General features: G+C 39.6%; 2 protein-coding genes across 2 annotated transcripts in view; both read right to left on the bottom strand.

The window, feature by feature from the left end:
* The window catches only part of LOC123865953 (ankyrin repeat and BTB/POZ domain-containing protein 2), a 44672-nt gene extending 25269 nt beyond the window's left edge, over positions 1 to 19403 (bottom strand). Inside the window, exons 1-3 of the mRNA XM_045907189.1 lie at positions 18182 to 19403; positions 6099 to 6290; positions 139 to 169 (exon numbers count right to left, since the gene is read on the bottom strand). Coding sequence (XP_045763145.1) covers positions 139 to 169; positions 6099 to 6290; positions 18182 to 19386 — 1428 coding nt within the window. The 5' untranslated portion in view covers positions 19387 to 19403. The remainder of the gene's footprint in view (positions 1 to 138; positions 170 to 6098; positions 6291 to 18181) is intronic.
* Positions 19404 to 21275: 1872 nt separating this feature from the next.
* LOC123866249 overlaps positions 21276 to 27619 on the bottom strand; it is a 29057-nt gene continuing 22713 nt past the window's right edge. Inside the window, exons 3-5 of the mRNA XM_045907703.1 lie at positions 26786 to 26950; positions 23436 to 23492; positions 21276 to 21387 (exon numbers count right to left, since the gene is read on the bottom strand). Coding sequence (XP_045763659.1) covers positions 21276 to 21387; positions 23436 to 23492; positions 26786 to 26950 — 334 coding nt within the window. The remainder of the gene's footprint in view (positions 21388 to 23435; positions 23493 to 26785; positions 26951 to 27619) is intronic.

A 27619-nucleotide genomic window follows, 5' to 3' on the forward strand; every position in this document is an offset into this window, starting at 1 on the left:
AAAAAATCTCAGAACGAACATACGAAGTATAGACCCATCTGCTTAATAAATGTAATTGCAAAGACATATGAGAGACTAGTGAATATCCGGCTAACTCAGGAGATAGAAAAAAGCGGTGGATTGCACAAGAATCAGTACGGCTTCAGACCCGGCAGAACAACTGTTGACGCTGTTGAAGAGGTAATCCGTGCAGCAAAAGAAGCTAAGCATAAAAATTTATGGAATTCCCTAATTCTGATCGACGTTCGAAATGCTTTTAATACGGCGACATGGTCGATTATAATTCAGAATCTAAGGGCTCGGAAAATAAATAAATACATAACCAATGTAATTGTGGACTATTTTATAAACCGCCACATCCAACTGGACAGTAAAGTCAGGGTAGAGGTCACTGGTGGAGTGCCACAAGGATCAGTGTTAGGCCCCACCTTGTGGAATATCCTTTACGATGACGTAATGAATATGGATGTCCCGGAAGGAGTTAAGCTGGTGTGCTACGCGGATGATCTGGCGATTTCGGTGACCGCGAATGATGCATTTGAGATGGTGGTAAAAGCAAATGAGACACTACATGCTGTCGACCTGTGGATGCGACAGAATAAACTGGAGATCGCACCAGAAAAAACAGAAGCCATCATCTTCAATAGGAGGAAAAATGCTCATAGCATACATTTTGACTGTGGAGGAACAGTGGTAGTCCCATCATCCAGTGTTACGTATTTAGGAGTCAAGCTGGACTGGGGGTTAAACTTCGGCCCGCACATAAAATCTGTCTGTGCGAAGGCTTCTAGGACCGCAGGGGCCCTATGTAAGTTACTCCTTAACACGAAGGGCCCAAGTGACAACAAAAGAAGAACACTGGCAATGGCTACCCAGTCGATAATACTATATGCTGCTCCTGTGTGGGAACCAGCAATGAAGTACGCAGTGCACAAAAGGCAAATACTAAAAGCACAACGTGTGCTGGCGCTCCGAGTGTGCTCTGCCTATAAAACGGTATCCACGGATGCAGCGCTGGTACTGGCGAACTTAACACCCATCCACCTACTGGCTCTGGAGAGAACGGAGACAAGAAACACCAAAAACCCCGAACAAATTAGAGCCGCGAAAAAGGAAACCCTCGCAAGATGGCAAAAAGAATGGGATAACTCGATTAAAGGGAGATGGACACATTGCCTCATTCCGAGTCTGGAAGAATGGACTAACAGACAACATGGCCGACTATCTTACCGATTGACGCAATTTTTAACAGGGGACGGGGTTTTTATGGACTTCCTCGTACGTATCGGAAAGAGTCAACACGATACATGTTTTTACTGCAGCGAAGTAGATAACGCCATGCACACCATATTTGTCTGTGCGAAGTGGAAGACGGAAAGAGAAAAACTGGTGAATAAAATAGGAGACATTACAGAAGAAAATGTAGTTAAAAAGATGCTAGCAAAAGAAGAGAATTGGATTGCTGTTGCAAAGTACGCCGAAGTAATCATGAAGGAAAAGGAGGAAGAAGAGAAAAGGAGGGAAAGAAGTAGATGAAGGGGCAAAGTGTTGTGCTGTGTTTTAGGCTGCGAGGCGGGCACACAGCCAACAAGGAGACAGCAGGGGTTTTAGCCGGTAAGAGTCCGGCACTACCCAGTGGGTGTCCATGAGGATTTCCCCTGCTGTATAAGAAAAAAAAAAAAAAAAAAGGTCGATGCTCATGCTTCGCCCGTCTCTCCAACGCAAAGCTGCTCTGTACGGGAGCGCTCCACACGGGCGCGCTGGCTACGGTGATCTGCGACACCGCACTGACTGGCTTCAGCTGCGCCGCGCTTGGGTTGTCGGGGGACGTGGGTGGTTGCTCTTCGATATTTGCTGTGACTAACCTGCACAGGCGCAGTTTCAACAGGTCGATGCTCATGCTTCGCCCGTCTCTCCAACGCAAAGCTGCTCTGTACGGGAGCGCTCCGCACGGGCGCGCTGGCTACGGTGATCTGCGACACCGCACTGACTGGCTTCAGCTGCGCCGCGCTTGGGTTGTCGGGGGACGTGGGTGGTTGCTCTTCGATATTTGCTGTGACTAACCTGCACAGGCGCAGTTTCAACAGGTCGATGCTCATGCTTCGCCCGTCTCTCCAACGCAAAGCTGCTCCGCACGGGCGCGCTGGCTACGGTGATCTGCGACACCGCACTGACTGGCTTCAGCTGCGCCGCGCTTGGGTTGTCGGGGGACGTGGGTGGTTGCTCTTCGATATTTGCTGTGACTAACCTGCACAGGCGCAGTTTCAACAGGTCGATGCTCATGCTTCGCCCGTCTCTCCAACGCAAAGCTGCTCTGTACGGGAGCGCTCCACACGGGCGCGCTGGCTACGGTGATCTGCGACACCGCACTGACTGGCTTCAGCTGCGCCGCGCTTGGGTTGTCGGGGGACGTGGGTGGTTGCTCTTCGATATTTGCTGTGACTAACCTGCACAGGCGCAGTTTCAACAGGTCGATGCTCATGCTTCGCCCGTCTCTCCAACGCAAAGCTGCTCTGTACGGGAGCGCTCCGCACGGGCGCGCTGGCTACGGTGATCTGCGACACCGCACTGACTGGCTTCAGCTGCGCCGCGCTTGGGTTGTCGGGGGACGTGGGTGGTTGCTCTTCGATATTTGCTGTGACTAACCTGCACAGGCGCAGTTTCAACAGGTCGATGCTCATGCTTCGCCCGTCTCTCCAACGCAAAGCTGCTCTGTACGGGAGCGCTCCGCACGGGCGCGCTGGCTACAGTGATCTGCGACACCGCACTGACTGGCTTCAGCTGCGCCGCGCTGGGGTTGTCGGGGGACGTGGGTGGTTGCTCTTCGATATTTGCTGCAAGGAAAACGAACTTCGTGAGTTTTGTGAGCTCCAATGATACTATCGAAAGAGCTGTTGTCACCATAGATATACCTGCGCTCATAGAGCTGGTAGAAATTAGTCGGAATGATGGATATTTGTCTCATCTGGTGACAGCAGGACTGGGTCTTTTTTTTGCCTAAATGGTCAGCCTGGCTGTCCAGTGAAGAAATGCACCAATATTCTTGGCACCATTCCACGCGGGCCTGATTTGTAGAGTGATTATTATTATAAGGCAAACTTTTAGTTTTATTGTAAGTTGTAACATTTTCAATAAAAAATCGTGTTAAGACTTACTTATTCAGTTTTGCGCAAGGAATAAACAGCTTATTTTGTGCATATATTAGGAAGTCGGGCAGCTCCATGATAAAAGAAATTGGATATCTAAGCGTGAAGCTCGCCGACTTCAACATACATAATGTACATTATACACGTATGGAAACAAAAATTATTATTTTTTCTTTGTAGTGGTTTTGGAAGTCGGTTTTTTATATGTTTTTTTGGATGTATCATCCGTCAGGTCGATTTTTTTCGCATTAAATGTAGCCTATACCACCCGGACCATAACAACGAATCCATTGACACCTCATTCATCAAAATCGTTCCAGTAAATAAGACGCTACGTGGAATATACAGAATCTGACACAAACATACATAAGTAGACTGCTAAAATCAAAACCCTTCCTTTTGGCTTTGCCGTAGTCGGGTAAAAACCAGCTTAGCGGATAGGCCGTGAAAGCATATGAAAAGCTAATAACTGTGGTAATAGACAGACCATTAAAATTTTATAGTACCTACCTACCAATTTATTTCAGGTTGTCAACTTTGCTATGCGCCTAGGAAAATACTTAATTCTACACCTAGACCGATACTTAATTCTAGACCTAGACATAATCAAGCTAGATTTTATGAGACTGTAAACTGTAGGTACATGATAATAATGATTATTATTATCATGGCAGGCTAGTAGGCATTATTTAGTGTTTACATACTAGTCCTAGGTCGTATAACCATTCCTTATGCACAGCATGACGCGTATAATAAAGCACTCGTAAAACTGTAATCGACAGGACCTTCTAGGGCCCTCACAAACTGCAGACTTTGGATCGACCTTAATATTGAATGCATGTATGTATTATGAATTTCTTTATTCCACCACTAGCTGATGCTTGTGACTACGTCCGCGTGGATTTAGGTTTTTGAAATCCCACGGGAACTCATTATTTTCCTAGATAAAAAGTAGCTTATGACCCTCTCTAGGTCTTTAACTAGGTATACCCATGCAAAAATTCACTTCAATCCGTTGCTAAAAAAATATTAGGCAATGTCACTATGTATAATGTAAGAACTTTAACGATACCCCATGGGCACAATTAAATCGGTTCTGGCATTTAGAAGTTATAGTGAAATAAAGAAACTCACAAAGCAATATGTAGGTTCATAAAAAGCAAAATTCGTTGTCAAAAAAATGTAAATGTGTTGTGACTAAATACTATCGTCCATTCAAAAGTTTTCTAGTCTGTGGGAGGCCTTAGACGATCAATAAACAGTTCAATATCGATTAACCGGCCAATCTAATCTTTGAAACAAGAGTGTATTTTAGTTCTCTTGATTAGTCGGGCTGTCTGTTACGATTTATACTTATGAACGACTCCCTATATGGGCGATCGATATCTTATAGGGAAGTAAGTAGGCACCGCGACTTCATTCCCATGGATATAGGGTTTTAAAAATCTCATGGGAATACTTCGATTTTCCGGGATAAAAGTAGCTTATGTGCTAATCCAGGATATTATCTATCTCCATTCCAAATTTCAGCCAAATCCGTCTATTAGTTTTGCGTGAAGGATTAACAAGCATACATTCACACATACAAACTTTCGCCTTTATAATTATAATTAGTGTGATTATAGTGTGATATAATAGAGTAATTTTGTTTCCTCTGTAGTAAAGGCAGGTCCGTAACCCCCCGTCCACACACTACCCGTAGGTATGGCATGGGAAGGAGTGAGGAACGGAAGCGGAGGAAGTAGCCTTCGTCTGTCTCCGGGATCCCAGCAAATGTCAAAATTGGTTAAGCGGATGGGCCGTGAAAAAGTAACAGACATACAGACACACTTTCGCTTTATAAAATTACTTAGTATGGACTTAGAATAGATAATAGTACAGGTAAGTATATGAATTTGTTACTGTGTGCGGAACTCGGAACTCTAGACCGCTGGCAGTCAACGTTCACAAAGTGACGTCTTTTGCAAAAACATCTGTTGGACAAGTGTAAATTAAAAATTTATAACACCCCCGACCATCCAAAGTATTTGAGTTTTCCAAAACATCATTTTCAAATAAATAATTATGTATTTAGGCAACGTCCATCTTGACAGCTTGACATTTGTCTATTGACATAATATTATGAACCTAACGGTTATCTAACCTTCTTTTCTACAAGAAAACTAGAAAAGAGCTGATACCTCTTAAACGGCTGAACCAATTTTTTTAAATTATAGCTAAGAACACTCTCGATTAAGCCACCTTTCAAACAAAAAAAAACTAAATTAAAATCGGTTCATTCGTTTAGGCGCTACGATGCCACAGACAGATACACAGATACACAGAGACACAGATACACACGTCAAACTTATAACACCCCTCTTTTTGGGTCGGGGGTTAAAAAGTGCATTTAATTGATCACTTTCAATTACATAAAACCGTCTACACTTGTATTGTTTCCCACTAAACCAATTGAGCGAATGAATTCACTTGCGCTTCTCGATTGCAATTTAAGATAAAAACAGCCAGTTTTCCACGATGCGAGATAGAAAACATCGATTTTCATTGAAATGCAACTTTTAGCTTGGGAAGCATCTACAATAGCTTCTACATTGCTGTGAAAGTGTGTTTCGTTTGTTGGTTTATCCTTCAATCACGCCGCAATGGAACAACGTAGGTATCGACGTGCTTTTTTGGATAAATGTGCTTACTCGTAGTTATACATATAGGTCATAGGTGCCTACTTAAAGATCTAGTGAGTGACATGGGTGCATTTTATCCCGGAAAATTGAAGATTACCTACGGGATTTTTAATTTTTTTAAGAACGACTTGTTTTGCTTTGTTTCATAATTTTACCTACGTTTAATAATTAACTTATTGGTCAAAGACGGGTGAAGCCCAGGGGAGACGCAGGTTCGAAATCTGACAGAACCGCAATTTTTGATGGTATTTAAAACTATTTAAAAAACAACCTACGTTTATTAGGCGGTTCAGTGGGCGGCGGCGGCGTGGTGGCGCGGTGCGCGTGCGGCGGCGGCGACAGGCGGCGCGCGTGCGCGGCCGCCGCGCCCGCCACGCGCACGCGCAGCGCGCGCGCGCCCGACACGCCCGCGCCCGCTCCGCACCACACCGCCTCCTCCGATGGGCGACAGCCACTGGATGGCCTGCAGGTCAAAATACAAGGCTTAGCAAAATGTAAAAATATGCGCCCAGTTGAGAAGCTTCTCCGTTTTCGAAGATTTTAATTTAGTTTTTATTAGTACTTATCAACATATAGAATTAGGTAAAGTAATTGATTGACACATCTATAAAATAAACTTAAATCTAAATTAAAAGTAAAAAAAAATAATATTTAAATATTCTCGAAGTCGTTTACGTTCAACAATCGTCAACAATCAGTGTTGCCAGTGGCAGATAGTCAATTGTAACATGAGACAGCTTAAAATGTAACATTTTCACGAGAAAAGTAACATTTTCTTATTTTATGTGGAAAATGAGAATAATAAGGTACACAGGTTAATATGGCACTTTATTATACAAAAATTTAAACAGCTTTCTGTCCCATTAGTTAAGCTTAAGGTGGAAGCGACGGGCGTGCCCCGATTTTTTGCGAAATTCAAATTTATTTTGGTTTTTCGCAATTTGTAAACTAATACGACAACATAGGTTTGTGGTATTTTAATTGCGACAATCGCAGTATTATCCTCACAGGTTTATATAAAAATCTTTACTCGAAAGGGTCCAGTTTAAGAAATTAGCTCTAGTATCGATTATTCTCACAAATTAGTCGATACTAGAGCTTATTTCTTAAACTGGACCTTTTCAAGTAAATATTTGATATAAAACTGTGAGGATGATACTGCCATTGGCGCAATTAAAGTGCCACAAACCTATGTTGTCGTATTAGTTTACAAATTGCGAAAAACCAAAATAAATTTGAATTTCGCGGGCAGACCCGAACGAATAACTTTATCCAACCAACAAAGTTGAGTTACAGAAAAAATACAAACAAAACACTTTTCTAATCACAGAGTAATTACAAAACAAAGTGAACATAGACCAATAACTTAAAGAAAGTGAAATAAACCTAAAATGGGTCAATTACGACAAACGAAAACTTTTTTGGATGCGTTCCGTTTCACAATTATTTTTGGTTTGCTGGGAAAAATTTGAATATTTTGATAAAGTGCTAAAAGTAACGTAAAGTAACATTTTGAGTCGTGTAACATGGAAGAAACATGAGGGGGTCAAAAGTAACGTAAAATGTTACAAAAGTAACATTCTGGCAACGCTGTCAACAATAGAAACACAACTTTATACGTACATTCATATAAACACAACGAAAAATCTTAACGGATTACGAGAGCTTTTCGTTAGTTCACGTAGCCATATTACTGGAAATAAATATCTAAATAAATTTTTTACATTGTCTGTTTCTTACATTATTTACATATTATATAGAGTATAGTAAATATAGTGGACACCACGTAAGCCAAGTGTAAATTGGCTAACTTCACACACCTTTGACAGTATTATGGAGAACCCTCAAGCATGCCTGTTTCCTCACGATGTTTTCCTTGCTGTTATTAATCCGAAAAGTTAGGGGCGCATGCCCGGATTGAATAAGATACCGAAATCTTTTATTTAACACATAACTTTGCACAATTAGTAAATACCTAGGTAGGTTCATTTTAAGCTAAGTACGGGTATGATAGCCTTATAAATCCCTAAAGTATAGAAATCAAACATTTAAGGAACCGGATGCTTTTGCTCTATGCTTTTGCTGAAATATATTCAAAAATAAATTATTAGAGAGTGCTTTCCATGCACACATACATCTGCATTAATAGGTGTAGCCATGTTACATGTATGTTGGGAGCACATGGCCCACATAAAATAACGTACAGAAACAGTCTTGATCATTTGCGAACATAATTTCAATAAATGCCACATAACGCGATATGGAGGTCAAACGCCCGGTTATGAAGAGCATCGCATACGATCGAGAAGCAACGATGCACCTGGTTATCTTAATGTCTGACGTGGACTGTGTGCTGCTGTTTCAACTTTCAAGTACACAATAATGTTTGCAGATAATATGAACAAGTTTAGCTCGAGATGACGTCCATGAGTTGAACTGTTTCAAGATATACGTACACCTAACTTGAAAATGTTGAAGATTTGGTTTGGAAAAACATTTTAACAGGGCTCTCTCCGTCACTCGTTTCATACAATCGTAGTTCCAATTTCATTTGAATATTAAGCAACCAAAGTCCATGAAATTTTGCAGACATATTCTAGAAAGTAATATCTGTCTGTGGTGTTTTAGATTTTTCTAAAAATATGTAGTTTTAAAATTACAGGGGCTCAAAGATTTGTATGAAAATTTTTAAGACCGCGTAAGTTTGAAACCGAATATTTTAACAGAAATCTGGAAAACCACAGACATAGATATTAGTTTCTAGAATATATCTGCAAAATTTTATGGACTTTGGTTGCTTAATATTCAAATGAAATTGGAACTACGATTGTATTAAACGAGTGACGGAAAGAGCCCTCATAGCAAATAAGAGCCTATTTAGCAATGACAACTAACTCTTTGCCCAAGTAGCTGGCAGCTAACTTGGCCAAAGAATTAGTTTGGCCATTCAAAGGGGGTAATGATGGATCATCTTGGATACAATGCCTCGCTGTGGAGGTCTTGATGAGGTTTTAGACTTAATTTAATTTTTTTTTAAAGTTTTAATTTAGGTTTAAGTTTGTTTAATAGTGTCCGTTTAATAGTCCGTTATTATTATACCTACCTAATTTTCATTAACTTACTTAATAAATTGATATTTCAAAAATTTATGGGTTGTTCTGTATTCATCCTATGACGTCTCATCCTATTAGATAAAATGTGTTTTATACTCGTCCCGAACTTATATTCCTTTTTTTTTTCGTGCGGAAATCCTCATGGATACCACCGCACCCGGGGAGGCACGGAGGAGGCATATCGCTTGAAACCGATGGCTATGTTCTTTTCACTATTATATTATTCTACAATAAATTATTTCAGTTGCAGGGTCCGAAAAAATGTCTTCCATACAGCCTTTCATAGCAAACTATCCTGCAAACTTTTAGTTTGTATTAGCAGTGGGATGTCTGTCTGTCAGGTAGTGGCTCAGATATAGATGCCATAACGGTGATCGATTGAATTATAATCCATTGCCCCGTCGGTTGTCCGCTTGATCCGCCATGACGACTGGTTCTGGCGCAACGCGACGTCCGCGGCGAATCGCCCTAATGTCCTTACGCCGCACGCTTACTGTTGTCTGTCTTACTTTTGGTTCGTGTAATACTTACTATTACTGAACTGATAGTTTACTGATTCTGTGAGTTTAAAGCTCGGTTTATGGTTATAGATAGATCTTAAGATACTTTTGCCAAGATTTTTCAAAGATTCATCATCGTCATCCCATTGTCACCTCATTGCTAAGCATAGTCCACCACGCTGCCCAAATGCGGGTTGGTAGACTTCTCAGTTCGCACCCACCTTTGAGAATATTAGGCCTAGCTACCGATACAGTGGTAATTTATTATTTAAATTATTAATTAATTATTTTGAGTTTTGACGATTCCAAAGCAGTTGTACAAATACATTTGAATAAATTCTATTCTAAGATTCCAATAAGGACAACTCTCAGATATGCAGATGTTCTCACGATGTTTTTCTTCACCATTGAAGCAAGTGATATAACTCCGAAAAATTAGTGGTGCCCAAACGGGAGGCCGCCGCGCCGTCTTAACCACCAGATTACTAATCACCGATTACTAGTAACCGGTAGCTATCCCAAAGCCGGATGAAATGGAAAGTGGAATGACACGAAACGTCGCAGCATCATCATCAGCAGCCGGATACATAAACTCAGCTGTCGAAGTGTCGAGCCAGTGACTGGCGGGCAGTACGCCATGTGAATACGTTGTGTAATGAGGAAAGAGATCATTAGGTGGGAATAATCAACGTTTCCTATTTGAAAAAAAACTGGCCAAGTGCGAGTCAGACTCGCGCACCGAGGGTTCCGTACTCGGGTATTATTTCCGACAATTTGCACGATGAATCAAAAACTATTATGCATATAAAAAAAGATTCCGACGAATTGAGAATTTCCTCCTTTTTTTGAAGTCGGTTAAAAATAAATAAAAATCTGTTTTAGAATGTACAGGTAAAGCCCTCCCATTAGGTATCCCACTTGGTATAGTTATCTTACTATGAAAATTAAAAATACTACTTACTTATTTGTTCACGAACACATTTTAATATTTTTTTGCGATGTAACCACAAATTCACGGTTTTCGGCTTTTTCTTTACTTGTGCTATTTAAGACCTATCTACCTGCCTAATTTCATGTTTCTAGGTCAACAGGAAGTACCCTATATAATAGGTCTCTTGACAGACAGATCAAACAACGAAGTGGTCCTATAAGCGTTACTTTTGAGGTACAGAACCCTAAAAAGCGTCTCGCGTCTCGCGGCGATAAGTTTGTATTGGTAGGATTTAGATGGTGGATGTGTCATGTGAGGTAAGCGATTTTGATTTATATCTTTATTATCTACCTGTGTTTATTACTGTCCGAGTGTCTGCTACATAATAACTGCCTCATTAGTCTAGTTATTAGCATGTTCGACTGCGGATGATGAGGTTCTGGGTTCGATTCCCGTATCGGGCCAAAAACAGGTACTTATTGGATTTTTCCTGGAGTTAGGAAGTAGGCGCTTTACCACCCCCATGCTCCCGAGAGCACGTAAAGCTGTCAGTCACGCGCCTGATCTTTCTCCGGTCTTGTCGGATTTCCGTCCCATCAGGCTATGTTTTGCATGTATGTGGTCTCAAAATCTGTCTTTTCAAAATCTGTTAAGTGAAACTTTACAAATCCAGAGATAACTTATTTTTCTTACGTGATTATCAATCAAATAAGATGTCCTCTTCCTCGACATCATCTCAGAAATCTCATCTCGTCCTACATGTTAAATTAAAATGTCAGCCCAAATCCGAAGTGAAAAGCAATTTTAAAAAGGAATTCAGGCGGATAGCCGCACACTATAAGGACAGTGTGATTCGACAATGCAACATACTGATATACCTAGGTATTATTTCAAAACGACTATACATATAATATCCTTTAAAGCTTTCCTGATGCTGCTGACCCAGAAGCTCTTCATAATCATCAGCATCAATACCTCTCTGAGAGTTTTGGCGATAGCTGGCCACGCTGGCCAATTGCGGATTCGAAGCTGACTTCATACACTTCTGAGAACATTATAGGGAACTGTTAGGCATCTAGGCTTCCTCACGATGTTTTCCTTCACCGTAAAAGCGAGTGACATTTAATTCCTTAAAACACACGCAGGAAACGCTCGCTCTTGGCTCGGCTTTTCCCTGTTTACTATAATCTCGTAGTTTCCCTGTCTTACAGTTTTCTGACATCTTTTCGCTCGTTTTAATGTTTTTTACTCTTATAAACCTTGAATCTTCGCTTGTTGACATAATTTCCTCTGACATGGATAATACTTGTTTCTAAAACACGTTAACCCAAACGGAACTTTCGCATTCATAACATTAGTTCGAATTATCGTGGAGCAAAGATCGTAAAGAATGTTTACCAAACACAATTGCATAATAAATTCTATTCTAAGATTCCAATAAGGACAACTCTCAGATATGCAGATGTTCTCACGATGTTTTCCTTCACCATTGAAGCAAGTGATATAACTCCGAAAAATTAGAGGTGCCCAAACAGGAGGCCGCCGCGCCGTCTTAACCACCAGATTACTAATCACCGATTACTAGTAACCGGTAGCTATCCCAAAGCCGGATGAAATGGAAAGTGGAATGACACGAAACGTCGCAGCATCATCATCAGCAGCCGGATACATAAACTCAGCTGTCGAAGTGTCGAGCCAGTGACTGGCGGGCAGTACGCCATGTGAATACGTTGTGTAATGAGGAAAGAGATCATTAGGTGGGAATAATCAACGTTTCCTATTTGAAAAAAAACTGGCCAAGTGCGAGTCAGACTCGCGCACCGAGGGTTCCGTACTCGGGTATTATTTCCGACAATTTGCACGATGAATCAAAAACTATTATGCATATAAAAAAAGATTCCGACGAATTGAGAATTTCCTCCTTTTTTTGAAGTCGGTTAAAAATAAATAAAAATCTGTTTTAGAATGTACAGGTAAAGCCCTCCCATTAGGTATCCCACTTGGTATAGTTATCTTACTATGAAAATTAAAAATACTACTTACTTATTTGTTCACGAACACATTTTAATATTTTTTTGCGATGTAACCACAAATTCACGGTTTTCGGCTTTTTCTTTACTTGTGCTATTTAAGACCTATCTACCTGCCTAATTTCATGTTTCTAGGTCAACAGGAAGTACCCTATATAATAGGTCTCTTGACAGACAGATCAAACAACGAAGTGGTCCTATAAGCGTTACTTTTGAGGTACAGAACCCTAAAAAGCGTCTCGCGTCTCGCGGCGATAAGTTTGTATTGGTAGGATTTAGATGGTGGATGTGAGGTAAGCGATTTTGATTTATATCTTTATTATCTACCTGTGTTTATTACTGTCCGAGTGTCTGCTACATAATAACTGCCTCATTAGTCTAGTTATTAGCATGTTCGACTGCGGATGATGAGGTTCTGGGTTCGATTCCCGTATCGGGCCAAAAACAGGTACTTATTGGATTTTTCCTGGAGTTAGGAAGTAGGCGCTTTACCACCCCCATGCTCCCGAGAGCACGTAAAGCTGTCAGTCACGCGCCTGATCTTTCTCCGGTCTTGTCGGATTTCTGTCCCATCAGGCTATGTTTTGCATGTATGTGGTCTCAAAATCTGTCTTTTCAAAATCTGTTAAGTGAAACTTTACAAATCCAGAGATAACTTATTTTTCTTACGTGATTATCAATCAAATAAGATGTCCTCTTCCTCGACATCATCTCAGAAATCTCATCTCGTCCTACATGTTAAATTAAAATGTCAGCCCAAATCCGAAGTGAAAAGCAATTTTAAAAAGGAATTCAGGCGGATAGCCGCACACTATAAGGACAGTGTGATTCGACAATGCAACATACTGATATACCTAGGTATTATTTCAAAACGACTATACATATAATATCCTTTAAAGCTTTCGTGATGCTACTGACCCAGAAGCTCTTCATAATCATCAGCATCAATACCTCTCTGAGAGTTTTGGCGATAGCTGGCCACGCTGGCCAATTGCGGATTCGAAGCTGACTTCATACACTTCTGAGAACATTATAGAGAACTGTTAGGCATCTAGGCTTCCTCACGATGTTTTCCTTCACCGTAAAAGCGAGTGACATTTAATTCCTTACAACACACGCAGGAAACGCTCGCTCTTGGCTCGGCTTTTCCCTGTTTACTATAATCTCGTAGTTTCCCTGTCTTACAGTTTTCTGACATCTTTTCGCTCGTTTTAATGTTTTTTACTCTTATAAACCTTGAATCTTCGCTTGTTGACATAATTTCCTCTGACATGGATAATACTTGTTTCTAAAACACGTTAACCCAAACAGAACTTTCCCATTCATAACATTAGTTTGAATTATCGTGGAGCAAAGATCGTAAAGAATGTTTACCAAACACAATTGCATAATACACAGCAATAACTTTGTTCTGTTAGTACGAAGATGCATATCAATTTCATCACGAGACTTTAAGGTAATATCACTTCTGTGACTCTTGAAATAAGGATTTTCACTTCCAATGCAAAATTGTATAGTAGGGCATTAATCTTAGGATGATTTGAACGATTTTAGACTTTGTTGTCAGAATTTTAGAATTGATAATAGTTTTTTGTTCAATGCCACGGCAGGCCTAGACCAAGGTAACATTCGCAACCATCCGTAACAGCAGTATACAGACCAAAACATATTCCATGATGTTGTACATTTTTGTAACGTAAGTATAACACAATAAGCTAAACGAGAATTACGTACCTACCTAATACCTATCTAATCTACCTTTTACCTATATGAAAATATCTAAGCACTCGAATACAACAAATGTTTGGAGTAGATTTCTTACCAAATATTTAATATAATATCTTTAACAATTAAGAAAAATAAAGTTTGTAAGTAACTTTGAGTAAAGCTTTGAATAGAGTTTGAGTCAGAGTATTTGTAGAGCTCAGATTCTACTGAAAAGAGCCGGCAAGAAACTCAGCAGTTGCTCTTCTCAAATCATAAAAGTTACAATATGTAACAACTTTACAATACACAACACCATCTTGTGGGCAACTGAAAGCCAGATGCTTCCACGCAAACTTGTCAATAGGGAATTCATCAATTGTATATCTAATAGCCTCGACTTATCAAGAAAGATATAGGTACATTTGCTTCAATTCGCTTCACTGTGTTTTTTTTACGCCAGAATAATTTGGACAAAGAAGGAATAGGGAACTTATTTAAAAAAAAAAAAAACTGCTTGCTTATAATATTTTCAACGCTGATGAAACAAAAACTAATTTCTGAAATGCGAACTGCTCTTGAAATCCTATAGTTTCAAATATAAAATCGATTTTGAGAAAGTGAGTGGTGTATCTATTAGCATTAATTATGTAACTTGAGTATTGTAAATTATACATTTTGAAGCAACTAAACGCCTCGGCGCCTTCTCTGCCGGTTTCTTAATTTCAACTTGACACTTTGAATTAATATTTTTTTGATGTGGAGACTTAACCCATTATAGCCTGAATTATTTTAAGGTCTCAGAATTTAGTTTTTCATTGATATGTTGTTATTATGGACCCTATTAGTCAGATCTAATCATCAGAATTTTGGTGCAAGTCTTACTTCTGGAAATAACCATGGATGCTGCATGGCACCGCTAGGCTCCTACCGTGTCTTTTCAAATGTCTCATAAATTTCTTATTTCTGATTGTTACCAAAATATTCTACCACAATTTGATAAGAATTATTAAGGTATTAACCCTTGTATAGTTCAAGGTTCAAAATTGATTAAAAGATCCAATATATTACATGATCATTTACATATATTTCCATAAAATTACATATTATTTCTAGGAAGCTTGTAGGTTGCAGGGTGCACAGAGCCCCACGATGCATTTATTGCACTGTAGTCTAGTCTGACTGTGACAATACTGTAACCCACACTTGTGACATGACTCGCTGGGTACCAATAAATGATTCCTGCTGTCATAACATATGCTGTCAGACCCGATTGCCAGTATTTTTTAGATGTTTTTGCTTGGTGTTTGAAGCTGATAGATGGCCACCACCTCGTGGCGTATTTTTGAACTGAAATAGGTATGAACAGATGTAGAGCCTAGCACCACTTCACATCTAGAATTGAGTTGCCGACCGGTGGGATTATTTATGAAATCTTGACATCTTTGTCAGATAGGATTATAGGGTCTGGAGCTTCAATTTATAGCAATTGAGGCTTGAGTTCCGTCTTCTTCTAGTATAGCAAGTGCCTCATGTAATGTACAATCTCCATTGAAACAATAAAGCCATTACATAAGAATAACCAAAGAAAAGACATAAATTAGATTTTTAGTATACATAATAAAAAGACAACATAATGACCTAGCGGTGCCGTACAGCATCCATATCTTTTGACATGCCATAATCCAAACAATAAAACAAAATATGACAGTTTTATGATATGAACAAGTCAATGCAAGGTTTGGCATCAAGTGTAAATGCATAAAAGTATTACATTACTCAAAGTAAAAAAAATATGATGCCCTTACTTGAATGTTGCATCCATTATTGGCAGCAATTTCACATCACTGATTTACAGGTGCTCGTGAAGGTCACAAAAAGCTTATGGGACAAAACAAAGTAAATGGAGTAATGGCTATGTCCCTCTAGCATGGCATTGACAACAAACCACTTGACTTCACCTCTTATTACAAGGACATGGCCCGATAATTTAAACATACGAAATTGGGTGCCATATGGCACCGCTAGGCTATAATGGGGTTTAAAAAAGTTGTAAAAGTTCTCGTCGACTAGTTCTAGGCTATCTAGGTTTCCGCAATCTACGGTTTTACAGTTTTTAAAATTGTATTAGGAGTTAGTATGTCATTGCTATACATAATCATATAATATTATGCTAGTCACCAAGTAAGGTATGGGTTGCTAGTCAATACCTACTAATAATAATACTACTAATATTTAATGCATTTTTGTGGATTTTCATGCCTTCTTTACATTCAACACAACGGTCAACGACGGCTGGTTTTCGTTTTATACAAATAAATATTTGATATTTTACTATGTATCACAGTCTACGGCACTTAATGAAAACTTTTGCTCGTTTCTATACTTTTCTAAAAACGCTTTCTAGCTCGTAATTGAATAGTTTTCTTTATTTTAATTTATCCAACTAAGTTAGCTATGACCTCGAAAAAAATTGTTCAACAAATTCAAATTTCTACCTATAGTTTAAAAAATTGAATGACAACGAAACTAGGAAACTATCTACAACAACAAAACGACCTCACTACAGACATCAAATAGGTTAGCGAAATTTTAATTTAGCAATTAACCACACAGTCACAGAACAAATGAATTGAATTCGCTCAAGCTCAAATGAGAAAGCAAAGATAAAATCTATCGCATTATGAAACTAATGGTTTCAAGCAAAATTGTTACAACGTTAACAATTCTCAAGGAAGACGTGCGATTATCAAACAATAACGAAGAAGCTCGTATAAGTGAAACAAAAGGAAATACCCAGGAAATGTGAACCGATGCTAGACATGAAAGACATAAAATTAAAAACTCGTAGGTAATTACTAATTATTATTACTTTACTTATGAACTAAGTACATGCTAGAAAAATCCAACCAAGTGCTGATATATAATATTATAAATCCATTTATTAGTAGTTTATTATCTTGATAAAAACTGACATAGAGAAATAGATGGTACTTAAATACGTAGATGGTTTTATCATCTTATATATTATTATATAGTAGGTATAGAAAGTTTCCGTTTTGAAGGCCATAACTCTCACAGAAATACGAGGGATGCTGCGCGGATAGGATTTCCTCGCCATCTTATCACGGAATAACAATAAAACCGTGATCATGAATGAAAAACTAATCGTTCAAACGCGTCGCTTACGTTTGTTTACCTTTTGAAAAAGGATGCGGTAGCGATCTACTACTAATGAGGATTTTTGTAACACTGTCTATACTTTAATCTTCTTTGGTTACCTAAAAGGTAAACAAGTTCCTTCTCGCTAAAATGCGTAAGAGGCGCACTGTACGCGGTCCTTAAAACCTTGTTATTGCCAACTGACAATGAAATACGAGTGAAAACCTAACCCCAGAAGGTCTAAAGGTACCAGACAAATCGCGTTGCTTCGAAAAGGTTTCAGAGATTTGTTTCTCTTTCAACCAAAGTGAGGAAAACTAAAGTATGGGAAAGTTAACTATCTAACTATCATCAACTTTCAAAATCGTAATCTATAGCTTTACAGTAGATTTGTGGCTATAAATAGAAAAGAGTTAACGATGAATGTGGCTATTAGGTGCTAACTACGGTAGTAAATCTTTCGCATAAACGCAGAAGCTCGCATGAGGTCGACGACCACCACTCGATTGTTATCAAGGGAATTGCAATGTAATTAACACGAATGCCTTTCCGCATCTGCTTCTTCGGAAGCCCCAATCGTGAAACAAATCTTTATCTACTATTTACGCAACCTCTTCTGCCTATATATTTTTATACATTGGTTTTATGTTACCTTCTTCTTCGCCATTTTGAGCTCTAGCATTCTCAGGCCCTTGCAACACTCGTAATAAGGTTAAAAATATAATTAAGCCTTTTATATAATACGATGTTTTCATATACAATGTGATTTTGGCTTCCTGGGCTCACAATTAAACAATCTTAAGTCACACAGTAACGGTAAATTTGAATTCATTATGATTAAATTACGCAGCTAGAAACGGGGTCGAACCGTATTTAAATAAAGTAAATATTTCTAAATATGTAGATTAGCTTACCGTTTTCTCCAGTCTTGGATGAAACTCCAGTCACATAAATCATCCTCATCCAATACTGTAGCCTCGTTCTGTTCAGCTCGACCACCGCCGTGCACTAACTCGACTAATTGGCGAGCTCTTTCGAAATTACCTTCAAACTCAACAACCAGAAATCCATCAGAGCTCACAGATTCGAAAATGTCTTTTTTGTAAGTCGCGTCACTAAAGGGGGTCGGTTCTAGTTCTTCTTTGGCTTCTGCAGTTTTGATTTCAGCATAAACAGCTTCCGGGACTTCTACTTCAGACACTAGCTGCGTTCCACCACCTTTATCGACATCCTTATCAGGCCCCAAGTTCTCAGATTCAATCAACTGATGATTAACATAAATAGCTTCCTCTTTCGGAGGCGTAATTTCCTTCTGTTTGTTTTCCTCTTTCTTTTGCTCACTGTGTTTCCTGATTATAGAGTCACCGAAATAAATAACCACTTTATTATTGTTCTGTGTAATCTTATTAGCTAAACCTCCTTCTGCGAGAGGGATGTTCACTTTTCTAGTCCTTTCGTGGGAAAGTCTTTCCGCTAGCTCATCGTAGCAAGGTGGACGATTGCTGTACATCTTTTTATCACCTCCAGTTTCTTTGGCTGCAATCTTCTTTTCAACGCTTTGGTATATGGGTGGTCGACAGCAATCATCGTACTGTGAATTCCAGGGTTTGGGTTCACTGTAGATATGTTCCGCGGGTGAGGTCGCTCGTGGTAACGGAATGTATTTCTCGTGAATATTTTTTGAACTTGGCGTTTCATTTTTCCTGAAATTAAGGACACTTCGCCGCACATTAGAATCAGGGACATCTGATTTTTTTGAGCGGGAATTGCCGAGGATTTTGAAAACGGATTTGTGTTCGGTTTGTTTGACTCGATCGGTGCTGGGGGCTTTACGCATGGCGTACCCGACGTCTTCCTTGGGTTGGGGGTATAGTTGTTCACAGCTGGTGGATTTGTGAGGGGGTACGCGTGGTTTGGGTGGAGCGAGCGGTTCTCGGCTCTGCCAGTGGCGCACTGAGAGCCTGGCGGCTCCTCGGATGAACTTCATGGGTTCCCATGCTTCTGCCTTCTTGAGAATGAAGTTGTCGCACATTTTGGCGGGCGGCTTCCGCGCGTCGGCGGCGCGGCAGGACTGCAGCTCGCGGCAGAGGAAGCAGGAGCAGCGCGCGGAGCACAGCATGACTCTGTCAGCGCGGCGGCCGCACTGCAGCGCCGGGTGGCCAGCCGACCATTGTTAACGCCCCGCTACTGACGCCTCTTACTTGCTTGCCTACATACACCGCACGTGTAGTCGAAGAGGCCGCTCTAACATTTCAATGTCTTGAACATCTTTAGATATTAGATTTCACGATAGAAACAGTAAACATTGGACAAGTTTTAATAAACACTTTCAAAACGTTAATTTTGAATAATAATCAGGGTGACCTGTTATTTGATGCATTTCTTGAGAGAAGTTACCTATTCTAGGTGTTATACAGACTAAGTTCGTAGCGATAATCAGACAATAGCATTAGATAGCTGATAAAGTAGTGGCCAAACTTAATAATTAATAATAATCAATCTATCTATGATTTGTCAGTAAATTTCTCAACTTTTTCATTAATTTTGTACATAAAATGAGTGACAGTGATGCTTAGGTACCTAAATGAACAACAGATTACATATAGCATTGATTAATATTATTCGTAAGACATCCTTGGTCATTTTTTTAGTATTAGCTATGATTTTTGTTTTATCATTTTAAAAATCCGTTTATAATTCCTAGCAGGTGAAAACTAATTTAATTATGTTTGTTCTACGGAAGCAGTGTTTCTTAGTATTAAAGTGTCATGTTTTATCTACAAGAAACTTCTTGCATCTCTCTCCTATGCTAAGCATGCGTCGAATTAGCGATACCGTTCAAAAGCTCGAGTTATTTGTGTAACTCTATATTGTTACACGAAAGTTTTGTTTGCTACAAATTGTATTGCCGTATTGTATCATAAATCTGTTCGAGGCTGCTTTACGACTGCAGCCTGGCTTTCGAGGCCTTTACAATAATAATTTAGCTAATCATCATACAGCCTTACAATGTTCTGACACCAACTTTTTAGCTGTAGCTATTGCTTTTGAATTATTAGTTGAAGCCCGCGACTTCGTTCGCGTGGATATGGGTGTTTAAAAATCCCGTGGGAACACTTTTGATTTTCTGGGATAAAAAGTAGCCTAAGATAAATAGTAGTTAATTAAATGTGTTAATCCAGGGTATAATATATCTCCATTCCAAATTTTAGTTTCGCCAAATTGTTTCAGTAGTTTTTACGTGAATGAGTTACAGACATACAAACACACACACACAAACACACATACAAACTTTTACCTTTATTTCACCTAAAGGCGAGCAGGTGAGGAGACCTATGTCCAACAATGTATAAATAAGGGCGCACAAAGAAGAAAAAAGAAGAATTTTAGTGTGAAATGTGATTTATGAACTCAGAATTTCTTCTCTTTCATTTGCGTGGCGGCCTAATTCAAATTCAAATTCAAAATATTTTTATTCAATTAGACGTTTACAAGTAGGTACTTTTGATTCGTCAAGAGTATCTACCACTGGTTCGGAATGCTTTCCTTACCGAGAAGAACCAGCAAGAAACTCGGCGGTTGCTCTTTTCAAAGATTTGCCATTTATAAAAGTAAATGAAGTCCCGCGCGTTGCTGGAGCGAGCTGCAGGTCAAATCCACGCTCTTTTATCATTTACATAATCTTTGATTTTATAATATAGATAGGTACTTTTCTCAGGAGCATAGTTTTAATAGATTTTTTAAACTTGTCTAAAGGCAAAACCTTGAGTACGCTGGTACGTAGAAAGTCATAGTGGGCCGGAGATGGGTTGATCACTTGGACATCCAAGTATCAATGATGTTCGAACCTTATTCCAGCAATGGACAGCAGTCATGCCAGTGACAGCATAGCGGTGGCTATAAACCGGTCGATGCTTTTATCTTTAATTAGAACTATAATATCTGAATTGAGTACACATTAATGCACGCTGTACCATTGATGTTATAATTGCATCAGAACGAACCGGGTCAATCTCGCCTCAAGTGGTTCTGCACATCATCAGTAACGGGCTCTGGGGTGAATGCAACCGTAAGCGGATCTCTAAATATAGAGCACCCCAGAGCAGACCAATACTTACACCTATTCCAACAAGTGTTCGATATTTGAATATCGCATGGTATTAAACCATGTAAAAGTTCTTGAAGAAACGCTGAAACATTAAAATTAGTAAAATTGTTCTTCTGTCTGTCACTTGGTACTTTTTTAATTACTAAGTACTTAAATTCTTGGATTAAGAATTGACCTCCGCTGCTATTATTGCTGGTTTTACACATAATAATCAGAATACTCTACGTTCGTAATAGACATATTATTATGTTATTTGAGCAGTAATTTTTATTGAGTTTGGACAACGTGTAAGTATTTATTGGATTTTTTAGTAATTATGACGTACTTATATTCATGACAAGTTTTCATAATATTATGAATATGAAATAATTGAGTCAATTCGAAACACATTTTGATTTACTTGTTCATCGGCCTAAAAAACAATTTTTGGTCTAGGAGATCCACGGTCAATAACCGCCTCAGAGAAACTCCATAAATTATAATTATTCACATAATATAATAATTAGTCATATGTATATACTTTTTAAGTAAATACTTCTTAATTGCCAGATGTAAGTCGCTACCTAATGACTCGCTGGTCCAAAAAATATTTATTTCTTAATCATTATTAGAATATCACCTGTACATAGTTGTTACGAAAGGTATTATTATTTTAGTGTCTACGCATTTCCTTTACGCTGTTCATAGTTACATCTGAAACTGTGTTATTACCAAAGGCTGCCTATCGTAAAGTCATAAAGTTAATACCTCGTAAATGCATAGATAGCAATGCATGAGGGTGTTTATATTTTGTTTAGGAGATAATGTTTATGGCATGTACATTGTACAGCCAGTTAAGTTACTGAATCCATTATTAAAACATGAATTAATGCTCACTTTGAAAAATATTTTTTAAAAAGAAAGCTTCTATATCTCTTCTATAAACAGCAGAGAAGATATTAGTGCTAATTTGGTAGTTCTAATAGTTCTGAAAGTACCTTAACATTGTGAAAGAAATAATAGGTACCTATACGTCACTGCGCGTGAAAATTCCGTGATGTGGAAAATCACAAGTTTTCAGGGGACTTTTTAAAACTTAATTTTCCTGAAAAAATATGCTTTACTTTTAGATTAAAATCACATAGCTAAAAACATTATCAACAAATAAAACTTTTTAATTTTTATGGCAACCATTTTGAAATTGTTATTATTTATAAGAATAGATTGTTATTATTAGTTGTATAGTAAGTATAGATTGTTAGCAATAGTAATACACAACGGACAGCGAAGGCTTAGTAGGTCCGGTTGGCACTCTTCGGGTACGGCACTTCAAAAAGTTAATCTACCAGCAAAACCTAACCGCTGAAGAAAGACGAAATCATGATGAACAAAACATCCCAAAACCACTTTCCTCGTTACCATAATTAAAAAGTGTGGTAACGCTACTTTCGTCGATGATTTTACTTAAGTAACAGTTACTTTCGTTGCATAAAACACGGCTCCCAGGATTGTCCGTGATCACAATCAACAGCTTCCCATCCCAAGGTTGCGCGGAGAAAGTCCATCGAGCTGCTTCGCTATTGTATCGCACACTAATAAGATATTATTAAACCACGTATTATAATAGGTAATCATTGTTGTATGTATTTTAATAACTGTCTTATTGTCAGAAGTGAATGACCTCTACAGTACAGTATAATGCAGTAGAACATAAAAGTTTTTTAATTAAAATGAACTTTTACAAAGTTCTCTTGAATCGTCAACGGAATCGGTACAAATGGTACAATGGGTGCCGTGTAAGTACTCATTTGACGATTCGAAACTACTGGTTCAGAATGACCTTACCGAGAACCTTAGATTAAGGATTGGTTTCCGCTGTAGGAGCGCAGCAGAGACAAACAATCCTTAATCTAAGCCGAGAACTATATCTATTTGATTTAATCAAAAACATTCAACAGTGGAACATCTTTACCCGATCAAATCAGAAATGAGAAGGTGCTTAGAAGAACCTGAATAACCGACATAGCTCGACAGGTTGCGAAGCTGAAGTGGTAATGGGTAGAGCACATAGTTTGAAAAACTGAGGGACATTGGAGTCCCAAGGTGTTCCAAGGTGTGGGAGGGCAGCGTTGGATGGCCTCCCATCCAGGACGGATGATATCAAGTGGATCGCGGGTAGCCACTGGATTCGGGTGGCACAGGACCATGGCGTGTGGAAGAACCCTATGTTCAACAATGGACGTCTATCGGTTAAAAGCAATAAAGATTATTGAATTGAATTGAATTGAATTGAATCAAAAAATGATGAATATGATGAACCAGAAAGACAAAATTAACACTTAGGTAATGAAAATTGGAAGGATTCAACTAAAAAAGAAGATAGTTGTAAGTTAAACTAAAATGAGAAGAGGGCAAGAAAAGCTGATTAACTACTGAAGCTGGATCATTGCATTAATAACATAACAACGAAACCAGTAAGATACTTAGGTACAAAACACTACAAACGAGGTAACGATACATCGACATGCATTACAACTAATCCATACCAATTACTAGAAAACGAAACTAATGATAATAATAAGCGACATTGGTAATACCTAGTCGGAATGGATGGATAATTTCGAAAAATTGTATAATTATACAGCAAATATACAATAATGGCATGTATTGGTACAATTAGGGACGCCTTTACAAGATTTGTAGAAACGCGTAAAAGGAGCTATATACGTTATTCAGACTACTTAAGATTCAGCAAAGGAACCGGTTTTTGAGAATTCCATCCATCATTTATTGAAATGGTCACCCAATTCGAGATAATCCAATTTATTGTTGCCTTTACAAAATAGGTAATTTATTTACAAGATATTTTTAAATCTGTAAATCTATCACCGACATAAAGTGCATCCATTTAGGCTCCCAATACACGTCAGGTTTTTTCATCCTCACCAATGTCAAAAACACACCCATCTCACACAAACCTGAAAATTTAAATGCTCTAAAGGGGTTCCAATATTGCTAATAATAGTTTTATTAAAAATCATTGTAAAATTGGAACGCGTGCGAATAGAAAACCTACATATCACGGCTAATCTTTATTTAATCGTCCTCCTCATGATCATCGTCAGCCTGTTAAGACGTCCACTGTTGGATATAGGCCTTCACTAAAGAGCGCCACCACACTCGGTCCTCAGCCTTCCTCATCCAGCCACTACCCGCCAGCCGCTTTATACCATCAGTCCATCGTGCAGGGCGTCCCACACCACGCTGGCTTATATTGAATATCGCTTCAAAATAAATGAAGCGCAAACATGTCCCAACTTTAATAATAATTAGCCGATATAAGTAATAAAATACATCGGCAACCCACTTTCACGCGGCGACATCGACAGGCGACAAAGACATCGACTCGCGTGATGTACGAGTATGTCGCGCCGGACTAACGGGAACCACCTGACCTATTTGGGCTTCCTACTGCTGCTTCTGTCACATGACCTCACCAAAGATTCGCGACATATGCAGTGGTAAGAGGACCAATGAAAGAATTTTTTTCTTTTTCGCTAGACGCTAATAACTGAAATACATCGCTACAGCCAAAGTGCCATAAATTCAGCCAATTATTGTTTAATAAAAAGCATTGATGAGTTTGGAGCGCGCTTGCCTAGAAGATGCCTATTCACGCTGCCTATTCACTTTTGCCTTGAAGGTATTTAGGTAGTTCGTAGCAGGAAACAAGGAAGCCGGTAGGGTATTCCACACGGTGATTCAAATCAGAAATGTTGAGCTGAATCGGCAAAGTCGTTTCGTGCGAGTAGAGTAGATGTTGATACACACTGCCAATGTTCTGAGCTAGGTACCACTACCGGCCAGGAAACCTCCCCGTGTGCCTGAGTGTTGCGGGTAACAGCAGCGCTTGGGCTGGTGTACCCTGGTAACATGGTTAACAATTCCTCTTTATGGGATATTGTTAGCCATGGCCTAACTGACCTGGTAGGAAGGGGGTGCTGTCCCTTTTTCTTTACGAAAAAAAAATCTGCCAATGTTCTTACCTTTTCCTCATAAGTTTGAAAGTATGAAGAACGCATTAAGCACTATCCAGAAGGAGCGTCGGGCGTTGTTGGAATTCCTGGGGGCCGATAAATCCAGTTTGTCGAATGTTTTTTGGACGTCGGCAGCCGGATGGCGGCCGCAAATGACTATATAATGCACTTAGAACCCGTTTGCGATAAATTTATTTCATGCTTGCTTATGAAATGCGCTGGTACATTGTCCACTTTGGATGCCTCGGCTCCCGTGCTGAGTGGGTGGACGTATTGTAGATAACTAGGTTCGATTCATTTCACAGTGTTGTTGAACTTGCAGAAAGTTCAAATGCTTTTGATATTATGACTATTTAGCTTTTAATGTGACGCTTGTTCTTTTCGAGAGGTCATGGTTCGATTCCGGGCTCCAACTTTTCGGAATTATGTACAAGCAATTAAATATCACTTGCTGTAACGGTAAAGGAAAACATGCCTGAGAGTTCTCCATAATGATCTCAAAGATATGCTAAGTCTGCCAAACCGCACACTCTCCATGACAACTAAGTATCTACCTATTACGATTCATGGGCTGTAGCCCGCTGACAGACAGACAGACAGCGAAGCTTAGTAATAGTGCCATGCCAGCGGGACCCCCGTTGGCACTCTCCGGGTACGGAACCCTGAAAATGAACTCGTGTCAGAGAAATATTTGTTTTAATTGACTCTTACACGGGACATGGGAGTTTAAAGAGCCATCAGTGTCAAAAGCTCAAAAGAGAGCAAGTGGAGGGCAGCGGCGGCGGTGCGGCGGCGAGGCGGCGGTGGCGGCGCGTTTATGCCACCAATTAGCGCACATTTGTCTGCGCGACGCTCGCCTGATAACACTGAGACACATTCCGAGCGGCCGCCATGTTGACAATGTTGCATCGCATCAGGAATATCGGGGAAATTAAAATTAATGGCACTAATGAACAGCATTTTGGCAACAAATGTGATAATATCTTAGTTCAGGTTTAGTAGGCTATTTATTGGCGGGAGTTGTTACAAGTTTTCATTACGAATGGTTGTCAGTTCACTCAGTTCTAAGTTTCTTGTCGCGACTTGAGACGAGAAGAATTTTTTACCACTGACCTGGCCCTACCAATACAATTGGCTGCAATCAGTCCTGCTGGCAAGTGATGATGCAGCCTGAGATGGAGCACACTTGTCTAGATGATGCCTTATAGTATATACTCTTGACTCGGAAACTCTTGAATCCGCATCGGATAGTGCCGGATTGCTAATGGCTAAAAACCCCTCACTTCTCCAAGCAAGAATGTGCCCTTGTTTGCTTCCCAAATCCCATTACTGCCGCGATCTGACTCATCTTCCTTCTCTTTCATCCTTCAAATTATGGGTTCCTGAGAGCTAACCTGCGCGGCTTGGGCCTCAGTATCTCGTGCGGTGCGGGCTGGCGGCGCGGCGGCCAGGCGGCGCACGCGCACGCGCGCTCGGCACGCTCGCCGCTCGCCGCGCCGCTCACCGCCGCAGCCACCGCCACCGCAGGCACCGCCTCCACCAGCGTGCGCGCATCCTCACTGCGAACAATAAGATAGGTAAAAAAAGTTGAAAAAAATATAACCCGACTACGGAAAAAATGAGACAACTTGAACCCGACTTGGTACAAGTAAAATAAACTAAAAAGAAAGAAACAAGATTGTGCTTAGTGTCTAACTATCATCGTCTTGATTGAGATTCAGTACAAAGGCCGTAGTCGTGTGTTGTCGACAGCGTATTTCTTATCCTTGATTGACGGCATTCTCAGTGATTTTATTTGTCTACCAAATTAGAATATTTTCTTTTTGCTGCAGAATTTTCTCCTCTTTCAGTTGACATCGTATCCAAGAGGGACGTATGAAGGGAGTTGTATTAACTGGCGGCAACAATTATATCAACTTATTGTGATTGTTAAGCCACGCTGACCCAAGCAACGTTAACAGCTGGATGAATGGCCGACTGTGGAGGTGCAAGTGTGCAAGGAAAGCTTGAGCGGTAGCTTTTGTCGGATTTCAAAATTGAAATCAATTCTCTTTGGCTCACTGAGTCAGCAAAACAAATATTTTTTGTTTCTACACGTGTAAACCTTATGTATGAAGTCGAGCAAAAGAAAAAAAGATTCCGACGAATTGAGAACCTCCTCCTTTTTTTGAAGTCGGTTAATAAAAGTATGTGGTTAAAACTAATGTTAATTATTTTTTAGGTAAATA

Source organism: Maniola jurtina, chromosome 6, assembly GCF_905333055.1.
Source record: "Maniola jurtina chromosome 6, ilManJurt1.1, whole genome shotgun sequence".
In the NCBI taxonomy this organism is placed as follows: domain Eukaryota; kingdom Metazoa; phylum Arthropoda; class Insecta; order Lepidoptera; family Nymphalidae; genus Maniola; species Maniola jurtina.